Below are 13,347 nucleotides of genomic sequence, written 5' to 3' on the forward strand. Positions count from 1 at the left end.
TATTAGAACCCTTAAAGCACCATTTTTTTTCAGTTAGCCATGCACACAATGAAATATGAAAGTGGCAAACTTTATATTGTAACACTTTACAATATAATAATGTTACACATTTCTCACATACATAATTGCTCATATGTTATAGGCAATATCTGACAAACAAAACAGAACCGAATAATGAAAAAGTGTATAAAAACAGTACAATAAAGTGCCTCAGTGTACAAATAAAAAACTAAGTGCAGCTTTAAAGAAGTTAAAATAGTTTTTCACAGTAGATTAATCTTCATATATGTCAATGTAATACTTGTCTTTGTCTTATTTTGTGTCTTATGTTCACCTAAACATACAGTAGCGTATATATCCACCACCAGTCTCATATAGTCTTATCTACAAATTGTATATACAGTCTCATGTTACTAATTTCGCTGAATCCGTAACAATTTAAGATCTTACTTCATATTGCACTGCACATTTCAACCATTACTGTACAAACAGAAGACGACGTCATATTTTCCGATAACCTGCTCGCCACTTCTATTATTTGATAGTCCTGCTTTATGCCATTAGATTCTAAAAAATGAGTTTTAATGTCACACAATGCAGATTTTATAAATTACTATAAGATATTCACTGTAGAGCCAATGAACTTAATGCACATGTTTTTAATGAACATAAGTGTCCTCGTTTTGTTTGATGTCCTCAAAGTGATGAACAGGGCTTAGCGTGAAAAGGCTGGGATCCCGGATGTCGTAGAATAGTCAGTTTTACCTGGAAATAAATAAATTAAGGAATAAAATGAACATTATGTAAAGTTATTTAATAATATAACAATGTGCATTGTTCTTGGTCTTACCTCATCTTTTGTAAGCCTTTTTATGTATGTCTGTATCTCATCTACTGTCTCTATTTGCAGGTCATTGAGGGCCAGGATCTGATCCCCCTTATGAAACAAATGTGAGGTCTCAGTCTTACACTCAGACACACTGGAGAGGAAGAAGATGAAAGATGAAGAAGAATGATACCCTTCATTTGTTGTAAGTATTTCTCATGTCTATTATGTTAATGGTTGTCTGTGAGAGTTGTACCATGGCTTTCCTTCTTTCTGTGTGAAGATTAAACTTTTATAAAGATCATTTCGGTTAATGCAGATCTCCTTTTCAACGGGTTTGTGGGTTTCACTAAAGAAAAGACATAAACATTATTAAACTTCAAAGAGATGCCAAACAACATTTTATAGATTTAATAAGAATTTTTCATTGAAACCTATTTGATTAAGTAAGTAACCTGTATGTCAACCACTAAGAGTGTGAAGGTTACAGTGTGAAATAATAAAAATCACCTCTTGTTTGGGGATCCCTCATTCATCTCAGTAGAGGCACAATTTCCATTAAAGTCTGAAAGAGACCCCTTAAAGCACCTCGGCTCTGCACAGTTTCTAAGAAAAACAGGGTTTGTGTCAGTCCTGTTTATCTGTCATGGTCACCTGTAAATACAACTAAAATAAGTCTGACATGTTGTATGAATACAGAATATCGTTTTACCGTTTCATTGGATTGTCTGCACCATCACACAAGTCCTTGTAAGATTCAAGGCCGTTGGTGGACGTACTAAAAAATACAGAAAAAGATCTAGTAAAAGTGCATTAAAATAATTTGTGTGGGGTCAACCACCACCGAACACAACCTTGGAAACTTTTGTTGATTATCAAGATAATAAAACAATGCAGAGCATTTGCTTTCATTCAAAACCAAACCTGTTTAGCAAGACTTGAAAGCTTATCGTTTCTCCAAACAGGACTTTGTTTAGTAATGCTTCTGTAAGTTTTAAAAAACTATTTGTTTTGTAATCTTTAAATAAACAATCATATAGGGACACAAGGGGCATCAGGGAAATTATGAGGTGTAACTATCATTATACTAATACATAATCCCTCTCAATCCACCTGTTTTTTGAACGCGGAAGTAAGTGATGTGACGTATTTCCTTTCCGGTCCTAGACTTTCGTTTTAATAGCCAGCCGGTAGAAAACAGTGTAGTGGGAGCACACATAAAACATGATTTAAACAGTTAATATTTACTACACCTGCCATGTATGAACCAGTGTGAGGATGAAATTAAGAAGTGGCTTGATATATGAAGATATATTCAATCATTTCGTGTTGTTGATCGGAGGTGACAGGTTTTCAGTGTGCAAATATAAAAGCACATAGACGTACCAGTATCTTTACAATGGGAAAGTCAGTCGAGTGTTTGTACATGGAATTTAAAATGTCACAACTGTCCCTCTGGTGTGAAGTTTTTTTTAAACTGCAATTTTTAATGGACTTGTTTATGGCGACACGTCAAGCTTCACGCGATCCGACACCGTCAGCAGTATCTTTCTCATTCAACACATTGTAAGTTATTTGAACAAACCATAATAAACATATTAAACTACTACATGTATTGAGTATTGTTTTCGTTTTATGAAAATATTATTACATCGCTTCTTACGCAGGTGGAGACATGAACTTATGAAATAATTTGCTTACTTTTTAAAGTATTTGCTTTTTCATTTAAAACATAACAAAAGTATGTGCAAAAACATTACGAACTATTATAAACATTAACTGAGCAGATTATGTTGTATATATTCTGTACTGTAATAACATTTTTGTAATAATATATAGTAGCAGAATAAGTAAATCAGCATATTTTTATCAGCATAATATTAGTTGTTTTTAAACAATTATTGTATTTATTGTTTACTGGCAGTTTCTATGAATTTGGATGGATTTGTAAATACAGATCATGAGTGCATGTGCGCCACATACACATTCAGTTCTTGTGCATGGATTGTGGTTAAAACAAATGTTTTGTAGAGATTTACTGCGTTTGTATTAGCTATTATGGCAACCCCTAACTGCACAAATTCGTTCTTCCTGGATTTCATAATAAACATTAAACACCCAGTCAAAACTGCACACTTGTGTCCTTCGCCATAGACTACCTTTAGCTTTAGTGGCTCACCTGAATATACCGGAAAACTCAAAGATGATGGCGGCGCCCACGTTTACCTCAAGAAACAAGTGGATGAACTTTTACTTTATCCTCAATAGTGTTTAAAACAGGTTTTTAATGTCAAGTCTAACACAAATGTTAATTGATCACTGATCCATGTACTGATCAAAAAGTTGTCACTGGCGTGGTGCCTTTTCAAAAATTGTTGTACCTACTGGAAAAGGTGCATATTGGTACCTCAAAGGTAGATATCTGTAACAACATGGTACCGTCCCAGTAACAACTTTTGTACTTTTTACACAACTAACACAATAGAGCAGTCTAATGCGGTAAACAGCAGTGTGTCAGTGTAAAGACTTTAAATACTTTTTCTGAAAGCATGGATCCTCCTCCTGTTGGTTCTGTTGCAACACCTCATTTCTAATCAGAAAAGACAAGAAATAATTACAATATGTCTTAGGAAATTGTATTTTGTCAATGCATGTCAAATTTAGGTTGCATTCACGTTTAGTCAGGATTACTTTGATGTGAAGTGAATGTATAATATAACTCTTGCTGTACATTACACAGTGGGTATCTTACACTGAAAACATAGGCATGTATGCACTGTCGACGTTGTCTTCTGGAGTATCAGGCTGTTCATCTGTGTCATCTTCTTCATCATCACTAATTACAATCTGTCAGAGATTTCAGGGGTTTTATTTTCATAAAATTAGAACATGTTACAAGCCACCAGTGGCGGTCCTGGCTAGATTTACGCCCTGGGCGAACCATCCCTTGGCCGCCCCCAGAAAAAAAAGAATTACCCCCAAACCCCGCCACCAACATGTATTATTTTGTTATATATAATCTTAAATACAAAAAGGTAGCAAGAACAGAGAAAAACATGTAATACAGTATAAACACCCACTCATGCACACGCACACACACGCACGCACACACACACACACGCACACACACACACGCACACACACACACACACACACACACACACACACACACACACACACACACACACACACACACACACACACACACACACACACACAGTTGTTGCTTTGGAAGTATCTGACTCCTCATTTTGGCCAGTGGGTGCTCTAGCTCTAAAATATTTCAGAAGTGCCCCTGAATTTACAATTAAGATACAATTATGTAAGTTAGATACACTTATTTCACACATGCATCAGTTACCCAATTAAAATGACCATAACACACATTTTATTAGTATTTGTTAACATCCTATAAAATAAGCATACACTACAAATTATTTAAAAAGCTCACTGTAGCTTACAAAATGCCATGTCAATGTATATTAGAAGTTATTTAAGTTGACACATATAGCGTAAAGCAATAAAAAATTACACAGTCAGGAGGTCTGTGTGAATTTGCACTTTTTGTGTTGCACACACAAACTAGACTGTGTTGCCTATAGAGTGAATTTAGTTGCATGACATGATGCCTCAATTCTAATAGTTGCTAGTTCAGCAAAACTAAAACCCAATACAGTCGTATTCTGTTGCTAATAGCAACATATTAGCAAGAGTGCGAGGCTAATATAAATACCCTATTTCCTACTGTCACGTCACTCACGTTGTCACTCATAGAAATCGGCATACCTTTATCTTTTGCCCGTTTCTCCTCATCTTCTTTCCTGAACCGGGCAACTGAGATGGCTAGCCTACTTTGGTCTTTTAATTTGATCCATGATGATGAAGATGAAGACTCGACATCATTAACTTTGCATTACATTTTGCCAACAACAACGTCCGTTTTACCCGTCAATCAATCGGAGTCACGTGACGTGAGTCACGTAAGTTAGATGACTCTACAGAATTTTTTTCACATAACCCAATTAATTACATGTTCGTAGGTATATGGGTCTATGTTAATTTTAGGAATAAAAAATACAATTTACTTGGAAGCAGACGCAGCAGTTTGTATTGTGTGGCCTCTGGCCTGGGATCAGTCAATCCCTCGCTCGCCCCCCTTAAGGCGAGCGAGGGACTTGCAGTCGCAAGTTGATTCCCCGCCCCCCTCATCCGTGCCTCTTCTGACACGCACACAACTGTGTTTCTCAGCACTAACTTGACATGGAAATTTGCGGTTTTTTTATATTTTTTTTTTTTTTTAGGGCGCTCGTGCGCCCTCACATAGATTGCGCCCTGGGCGTTCGCCCACATTGCCCATAGCAAAAACCGGCCCTGACAAGAACTGTGTGTGCATAACATTGATAATGCGTAACACATACATCACTGAACTTGCGAGGAATATCGTAGTAGCCATCCGGCAATGGAGGGGAAATGAATGTATATATAGGTGCAGACTGCCGAAATAGAGCAGATTGACTCATCTGAAAAATAGACAGATATTAATAAATCAATTTGACTGAATATGTATTCATGCATTGACAAAAAGATCTCACAAATTCTAAAATGAATCTAAAAAATATTCATGGATATGCAAAATGCAGGGTTTGACCTACTGGTTCTTCTTTGCAATCTTGAGATATGCAAGGAGGTTCAGTTTTTGCTCTGAATCTCTTGTCCTGTTGAAAGATAAAGGAAATCACTTGACTTAAAGCAAATCAAGTATACAGTGATAAAAGTGTTTTTATTGTACACTCTCAGAAAAAAGGTACATGGAGGTACAAAAGTTGTCACTGGGGGGGTACCTTTTCAAAAAGTACACTTTTGTACCTTAAAGGTGCAGTGTGTAATTTTTAGAAGGATCTCTTGACAGAAATGCAAAATAATATACAAAGACATGTTATCAGGGGAGTATAAAGACCTTTTTATAATGAACCGTTATGTTTTAATTACCATAGAATGAGACGATTTTATCTACATGCACAGAGGGTCCCCTTACGTGGAAGTCGCCATTTTGTGCCGCCATGTTTCTACAGAAGCCCTTAACAGACAAACTTTTTTTACTAAGATGTGTCCGACGATGACGTGTTTTTCCGGTGGTGGCTACTGTAGCTTCTCTATGCGTTTTAAAAGCGAGGGGTGAGCAGTGGACTGAGCTGTTAGTTGCAATTCGCAACCTCACCACTAGATGCTGCTAAAATTTACACACTGCACCTTTAAAGATACATATCTGTACCTAAATAGTGCATATTCTGACCTTTTAAAAAGGTACCTTCCCTTGACAAAAAGGTATAATTTATGCACAACTTTGTACCTTTTTTCCTGAAAGTCTAACTACACATTTCTTGTACATTTATTGTGTTTTCAAGGTGGTGGTACACGCATGCACATGCATACGCACGCACGCACACAGTGAGAGGTTACAATGTTTGTTTACCTGTTCAAGGTCATCATCTGTTACTTTATTCTGTGATTGTTGAGTCTTCAAAACTTTCTGTAACTCACTGTGCCAGAAATTCACGTCCTCACTGAAAACACAAAAATACATAATTTTTTAAACATATAAATACTTTTTTAATAATGCAGAATAAACTACTGGTAAATATCATTTGGCTGTATTCTGACACATTGTGATTGCAATGAGAGTAATAATGGCAAACCTGTTTTCTCCGATGAGGAAATAATCTCTTGCATATTTTACCATGAAGTTTTCGACTCTCAGAAGCAGTACAGAGGACGGGAGGCACTTGAAGTTTTTCTGAATCCATTCCCACATCGGATGTTTCTCAGGGGAAGTATAAAATAAACTGACCCTTTAAAAATAAGAAAACAAACTCGGGGTGTATTGTAATGCTACAGTAGTTAATTTATTCATGCAAAAGTGTTTGAGAGTCTTTTCCTTACTTAGAAAGGTCTATTTCCCCCAAAGGCTTCTCTCGCTTATTATCGGTTTTAAAGTATGCCAGCCGATAGTTGTCCTCACCCTCCTTGGAAAGTACAAAGAAACGACGCCTCCATGATTTCTGCAGTGGAAAAATATAAACTGATAAGTTATATCTGAAAGACTGATGTATTTCATGTAATTGCTAAAATTTAATAAAGGGACATACTATGCCATTTGTAAGGGCAGAACGAACGGGGGACTTGTGTAGGTATCCACTGTACAACTCCTCCTTTGGTAATTCATTATAAAACTTTGAAGTTGCTGCTGAAAAGGAAAATAAAACTAAACATTAAACACATAGATACCAATTAAAATCTTCAGCGTGCTCTTTAAAGAGTATGATATGTTTTCCCAAAAGCTTTCAGACTTACTTGATTTATTTTTGTTGAACATTTGGATGCTGTTGCTGTAGTGCTGCTGAAATAGATGAAATGTTTAATTGTAAGCTATTTACATATTTGTTTTGATGTGAACAAACATACACAACACTGATTAAAAGGGATAATTCACCCAAAACGTTTTTAAACGCAGGCTTTTTAAAAAAAGCCCAAACGTTTACTCATTTACTTTCTTGGATATCGCTTCAGTTGTTACACATTATTAAAAAGTAAACATCCTAATACTCCCTAAGCAACAAATCAGTCAGAGAATGTGTAATGAAAGAAAGGCAACACTTAAAAAAATCTGCCTTTGGTTCTGAAGAACAAAGAAAGACGTTGGGGGTTCAATTGACATAAGGGTGAATAAATATTGACAACATTTTTATTTTTGGATGAACAACCCTTTTAATGCAAGAATAATAACGTTTTCTTTACTCACTTTAAAGGCCTTTATGACAGCATTAAGCATTAACATTGCAGCAAGCATTCACAAAATACAACCCAATTCACAGCGAAATATTAAATATAACATGCATATTTTATTTGGGTAGTTTTGACTTAAAGTCTATATAACTTACCTAGCGACAATTATCCCTTCCCTCATTATTAATTAATAATAATAATAATACTACAATAATGTTAATGTCTTTATGAATGTTAAGTTTGTTCAAATAAACAGTATCATTATAGTTGTTTTACATAATTCAAAAATCCCAGAAGAAATCCCAGTCATTCCAAGAATCCCAGTCATTAAATCATATATTTCATCATAACTGTATTACCTTAGCAGACGTGACAGTAAATACAGTATCTTCTGTAAGGATATCCTTCACTCACAATGTACATGTCATGATGGTAGCTTATGAGGAAGCTTGAGCTCTTTTTGTTTCTTCTAGAAAGCTATGACGTAAGAGGAGGAGGAGTTTCTGGTTATTTACAAGCTCAGATCCCTCCCTTATTTTTAAATATCAGTTTGTAAAAATCCCAAGACAAATGTTGATAGTAATGGCTCTATCCATATACCTAATTTTTTTGCCAACATTATAAAGGTGTTTTGTCGTAAAAATGATGTTGACTTTACTTTAAAAATGTGAAAACTTTACTAGGACCGATTTTCTCAGCTTTCTGTACATAAAAAAACCTGTACAAACTGTGTCAATACATACTTTGAAATGCTTTGTATACTGTAGCTTCTGCATTTTTTAGATTTCACAGGCTCATGTTTCTAAGCCAACCTGTTACTTTCAGGAAGGTGTTAATAAATTGTGTGCCGGTTCCCGCACATGCAGATGAGAATTTTTAAGGGATTTTTTGTCCAAAGTAGAAGTTGTTGCAAAACTCAAACTAATGCTGATAATGGCTTTATCAATATGCAAATTAAAAAATAGTAAAGTGCAAAAAATTCCATAGAAATTTGCAGCTGGGTTGCCGGTAACTTACCGTAGATTTAAATTTATGTTATTACTGGCAACTTTTGTTCAAAGTTAAATGAACATTAAACATTTAAAAGTCTTTGTCTTTACAGAATAAAACTAGAAAAACAGCATCAAGCAAAACATTCTGGGAAACAAAATCTGAAGCAAAAAACAGAAAAAGTTGGATGATGATTTCTGGTTCCCAGAATGCTTTGCATGAGGCTGTTATTGTACAGTTTTATTCTGTAAAGATAAAGACTTGTTAATATTTAAAATTTATTCAACTTTGAACAAACTCTTGCCAGTAAATAACATACATTTAAACCTACTGTAGTTTACCGGCAACCCAGCTGCAATAACATTGTAATTTCTACGGTTTTTTTACAGTGTGTTATGAAATCACTAAAAGAACTTTTGAAGTTTTGAATACTAAATATAAACAAATCACACTAAAATATCAAATTTATAAGAGTTGGATAACATATACATATTGCCACTTTTGATTGTGAAAACTTAACTATGATATAAATTGATTTAGCCCTTTGTACATGAAATCAGAAATGTGTGTGAATGTACATATATACTTTTATACAGTAGATGGCATCGCTTTTGCATTTTTTAGATTGCACAGCTTATGTTTCAAAGGTTATCTTTCTTTCTAAATATACAGCTGGAAATTTTCTTCTCACATCATTACAGTAAATACTTTTCTTTTACAATTATGGTTCAATTGTGCTGCGGCTTTTCTCAAAAACATGATTTTCTGAGACTGAAATTCGTATTTTTTTTTAATTTACTCTTTGATTAATTATTTCCATTTAAACTTGTTAAAAATCATATATATCTTACCAATGGATGGCACTCTGTCCCATACATTTTATTACTAAAGGACTGCTCCACCCCAAACAAAAGGCCACATGCACTTAAGCCATTTATTTTATTGAGCAGACATGTCAGATGATATTATATACATATACATGTTTTTTTATGTAAGTAATTTTTTAATGCTTGGATCAAGAAGAAATAGATCCTTGTGATAACACATGCATGTTTCCCCCATCTACAGTATTGTAAGAACCTTACCATGACAGAAACAGATGTAACAAACAAGAAAACTTTAATCACAAAACCAAAAAAACTGCCATTGCCTGTCCAGGTAAAATTGTGCAGTATTAAGAAGCGGGTGTATGTCATTTTTTAACTAGGTTTATTTTTGAAAAGTCTGTCTGAACTAAATAAAAAAAAAAAAAAAAATCTTAGTTTTTAAATTCTTCTTTTTTTCAACATTTTCAAAATTCTGCAAAGTTAATGTAAACTGTTGATTGTAACTGTATTTTCTCCCACATTTTGTAATAATAGTTTCTATTATAATTTTATTGTGACTAAAAATATATTAAAGCTATGTTATATTGCATCTTCAGTCCTTTGAATCTGATAATATGTTCTCTTGGAATTTATCACTCCATGAGGTCTTTTTTTGTACAAGTACTTGTTACTTAAACTACCCTTGATTTTTAGTAAAACACACAATCAAATATTTAACATTATGAAAGTTTAATAACACTTTAAGGTATAACAATGTTTCACATTTTTCACATAAATAAGTGATTATAAAAATTATCGGCAATATGCCCTTGTTTCTTTTTTAATCAAAATAAAGAATAACAAAAAGTCGATATATGGAAACAGTATTAAAGTGTCTCAGTGTAATAATTGGAAAAAGAAAAGTGCAGCTTTAAAGAAGTTCCTTCATGTCAGCATAATACTTCTACATAATACATTTTATTTTGTGCCTGATGGTAACAAAAACCTTATATACATAAACATTATATACCTATCACCAGTCTTATATACTCTCATATACATACTGTACAGTATATACAGTCTTGTGTTACTAATTACTGTGCACTGTCAAAAAATAATAATTCAAAACATGTAAGCTGGGGCTGTACACTTTCAAAAAGTACACCTTTGCACCTGAAGTGTTCATATCAGTACCTCAGAGGTGCATACTGGTACCAAATATATACATATACCGACCTAAAAGGTACATATTAGGACCTTTACTCGGGTACTGCCCTAGTGACAGCTGGGATGCATGTTTTGAACATCTTCTGCACAACAAAAGAACTTGGTGCTTGCACATAACCTTGCCCACTTTTGCAGTATGCCTTCCTGATTAAATAAATTACGTGTAGTTTTTTAAAGAAATAGCTACAGGAACAAACTACTCATTGTGTTGCTGAACCTTTCACATTTCTAATGAATTAACGACTTGAAGTGTCTCATTTTGTTTCATCTCCTCAAAAGTTCAGCATAAAAAGGCTGGGATCCCGAATGTCGTAGAATAGTCAGTTTTACCTGCAAATAAATAAATTAAGGAATAAATGAACATTATGTAAAGCTCTTTAATAATATAACAATGTGCATTGTTCTTGGTCTCACCTCATCTTTTGTAAGCCTTTTTATGTATGTCTGTATCTCATCTACTGTCTCTATTTGCAGGTCATTGAGGGCCAGGATCTGATCCCCCTTATGAAACAAATGCGGGGTCTCAGTCTTACACTCAGACACACTGGAGAGGAAGAAGATGAGAGATGAAGAAGAATGATAAACTTCATTTATTGTAAGTATTTGTCATGTCCACATGTTAATGGTTGTCTGTGAGAGTTGTACCATGGCTTTCCTTCTTTCTGTGTGAAGATCAAACCTTTACAAAGATCATTTCGGTTAATGCAGATCTCCTTCTTAACAGGTTTGTGTGTTTCACTAAAGAAAAGACATAAACATTATTAAACTTCAAAGAGACGCCAAACAACATTTTTATAGATTTATTAAGAATCTTTCTTTTGACTGAGTAAGTATGTATGTCAACCACTCAGAATGTGATGGTTACAATCTAAAATAATAAAATTCACCTATTGTTTGGAAATCCCCTATTCATCTCAGTATAGGCACAATTTCCATTAAAGTCTGGAAGAGACCCCATAGAGTTTCTAAGATATAGAAGGCAAGAAAGTCAAACAGGGTTTGTGTCAGTCCTGTTTATCTGTCATCTATCACCTGTAAATATGTAAGGAATAATTGACAACAGGGCATGAATTATACGAAAATATTTTCTAATAATTCAAAGGACCAAAGTCAATTATTTACAGGTGATCATGACAGATAAGCAGGACTGACACACCAACATTGCTCTGGTGGATATTTTAAGACAGGTTATTTTTGACAGGTTAGGTGTGCGTTTTACAAAAAACACACTCAGGGAACATTTCTCAACCTATCAGAATAAAGCTTTTTACAGGCCCGTGGTTTAAAACTGAAATAAAGTCTGACATGTTGTATGAATACAGAATATTGTTTTACCGTTTCATTGGATTGTCTGCACCATCACACAAGTCATAGGAAGAATCAAGACCGTTGGTGGACGTACTAAAAAAATTAAGAAAAAGATCTTGTAAAAGTGCATTAAAATCATTTGTGTAGGGTCAACCACCACCGAACACAACCTTGGAAACTTACGTTGATTATCAAGATAATAAAACAATGCCGGCGAGCATTTGCTTTCATTCAAAACCAAACCTGTTTAGCAAGACTTGAAAGCTTATCGTTTCTCCAAACAGCAATTTGTTAAGTAATGCTACTGTAAGTTTTAAAAACAGATTTGTTTTGTAGTCTTTAAATAAACAATCATATAGGGACACAAGGGGCATCAGGGTGCACCTATCATTATACTAATACATAATCCCTGTCAATAAACCAGTGGCGGCTCGTGACTGCTCATCCGAAGGGCGCAAATTCAAAATATGTGTTTGTTGCATCATATGAACCATGTGCATCACGTGTCCTGTCAAAACAAGTGTCCGCTGCACATGCGTCAAAACCGTTTACGATAAAAGAGACGCTCACATTCACAAAATACACGCAAAGACACTTCCTTAACAGTAAACTCTGATTACGCATGAGAGTATTTTATCATAAACCCTGTAGACGCGTCTGCAGCAGGCACTCACTTTGACAAGACACGTGATGCACATAGGTCCACTCGGCGCGCCAAACACATATTTTGAAATTACAAATCACACATATGATGGGCTACATACATGTTTCAAGTGCCCTAGAAAAAAGAAATTAGCAGTGCATTAGTGTAAAGATTTCAAATTTACTTTTTCTGAAAGCATGCATCCTCCTCCCGTTGGTTCTGTCGCATCACCGCACTTCTAATTAGAAAAATCAGAAAAATACATGAAAATAAATGACAATTTGTCTTAAAAAATTGTATTGCATCAGTGCACCGTTACTTTTTAAGCATTATTGTACAAATACAGTAGGTATCTTACGCTAATGTCATATCCATGTATTCACTATTGTCATCTGGAGTTTTAGGCTGTTCCTCTGTATCATCATCATCATCATCAGTAAAGTAAACCTGTCAAACAATCCATGTCAAACAAAGGTTTGAGTTTAGTTGTTCATGTTCATATGAATTAAACACATTTTGTAAACAATTGTGTGTGCAAAATATTGCAAAACATTGAGGTACATACAGAACTTAACTTCCTTACAGTTTTAGTAGGCCCTTGGTGATAGTAGAGTGTACCTGAAGGTGCAGACTGCCTGAACATGGAAGTTAGACTCTGCAAAAATGGAAGATGTACCATATTATTAAATCAATGGGAGTCTGTAAATGTGTTTTCCTGCATTGACTAAAGGATCTAAAATATTTTGAAGTGAAGCTAAAATACA

The 13,347-nt window shown here is 34.6% G+C and overlaps 2 protein-coding genes across 7 annotated transcripts in view; both read right to left on the reverse strand.

Moving 5' to 3' along the window:
- LOC129420865 (pleckstrin homology domain-containing family S member 1) overlaps nucleotides 1-13,347 on the reverse strand; it is a 16,146-nt gene continuing 2,799 nt past the window's right edge. The window contains exons 1-15 of one of the 6 annotated variants that reach the window (XM_073867040.1): nucleotides 7,969-8,069; nucleotides 7,178-7,220; nucleotides 6,973-7,067; nucleotides 6,767-6,885; nucleotides 6,523-6,675; nucleotides 6,300-6,390; nucleotides 5,479-5,541; nucleotides 5,245-5,346; nucleotides 3,579-3,673; nucleotides 3,363-3,416; nucleotides 1,539-1,604; nucleotides 1,337-1,432; nucleotides 1,083-1,175; nucleotides 851-980; nucleotides 3-765 (exon numbers count right to left, since the gene is read on the reverse strand). In XM_073867040.1, coding sequence (XP_073723141.1) covers nucleotides 697-765; nucleotides 851-980; nucleotides 1,083-1,175; nucleotides 1,337-1,432; nucleotides 1,539-1,604; nucleotides 3,363-3,416; nucleotides 3,579-3,673; nucleotides 5,245-5,346; nucleotides 5,479-5,541; nucleotides 6,300-6,390; nucleotides 6,523-6,675; nucleotides 6,767-6,885; nucleotides 6,973-7,067; nucleotides 7,178-7,199 — 1,248 coding nt within the window. In that variant the 5' untranslated portion in view covers nucleotides 7,200-7,220; nucleotides 7,969-8,069 and the 3' untranslated portion in view covers nucleotides 3-696. Of the gene's footprint in view, nucleotides 766-850; nucleotides 981-1,082; nucleotides 1,176-1,336; nucleotides 1,433-1,538; nucleotides 1,605-3,362; nucleotides 3,417-3,578; nucleotides 3,674-5,244; nucleotides 5,347-5,478; nucleotides 5,542-6,299; nucleotides 6,391-6,522; nucleotides 6,676-6,766; nucleotides 6,886-6,972; nucleotides 7,071-7,177; nucleotides 7,224-7,968; nucleotides 8,070-13,347 lie in introns of those variants that run through there. The other 5 variants (XM_073867039.1, XM_073867038.1, XM_055176014.2 and 2 more) reach the window with 5 other exon arrangements.
- The window catches only part of plekhs1.4 (pleckstrin homology domain containing S1, tandem duplicate 4), a 20,221-nt gene continuing 17,034 nt past the window's right edge, over nucleotides 10,161-13,347 (reverse strand). Inside the window, exons 12-19 of the mRNA XM_073866508.1 lie at nucleotides 13,167-13,238; nucleotides 12,942-13,030; nucleotides 12,768-12,821; nucleotides 11,968-12,033; nucleotides 11,520-11,597; nucleotides 11,278-11,370; nucleotides 11,047-11,176; nucleotides 10,161-10,962 (exon numbers count right to left, since the gene is read on the reverse strand). Coding sequence (XP_073722609.1) covers nucleotides 10,897-10,962; nucleotides 11,047-11,176; nucleotides 11,278-11,370; nucleotides 11,520-11,597; nucleotides 11,968-12,033; nucleotides 12,768-12,821; nucleotides 12,942-13,030; nucleotides 13,167-13,238 — 648 coding nt within the window. The 3' untranslated portion in view covers nucleotides 10,161-10,896. The remainder of the gene's footprint in view (nucleotides 10,963-11,046; nucleotides 11,177-11,277; nucleotides 11,371-11,519; nucleotides 11,598-11,967; nucleotides 12,034-12,767; nucleotides 12,822-12,941; nucleotides 13,031-13,166; nucleotides 13,239-13,347) is intronic.

The sequence above is a fragment of the Misgurnus anguillicaudatus genome, chromosome 4 (genome assembly GCF_027580225.2).
Source record: "Misgurnus anguillicaudatus chromosome 4, ASM2758022v2, whole genome shotgun sequence".
Lineage (NCBI taxonomy): Eukaryota > Metazoa > Chordata > Actinopteri > Cypriniformes > Cobitidae > Misgurnus > Misgurnus anguillicaudatus.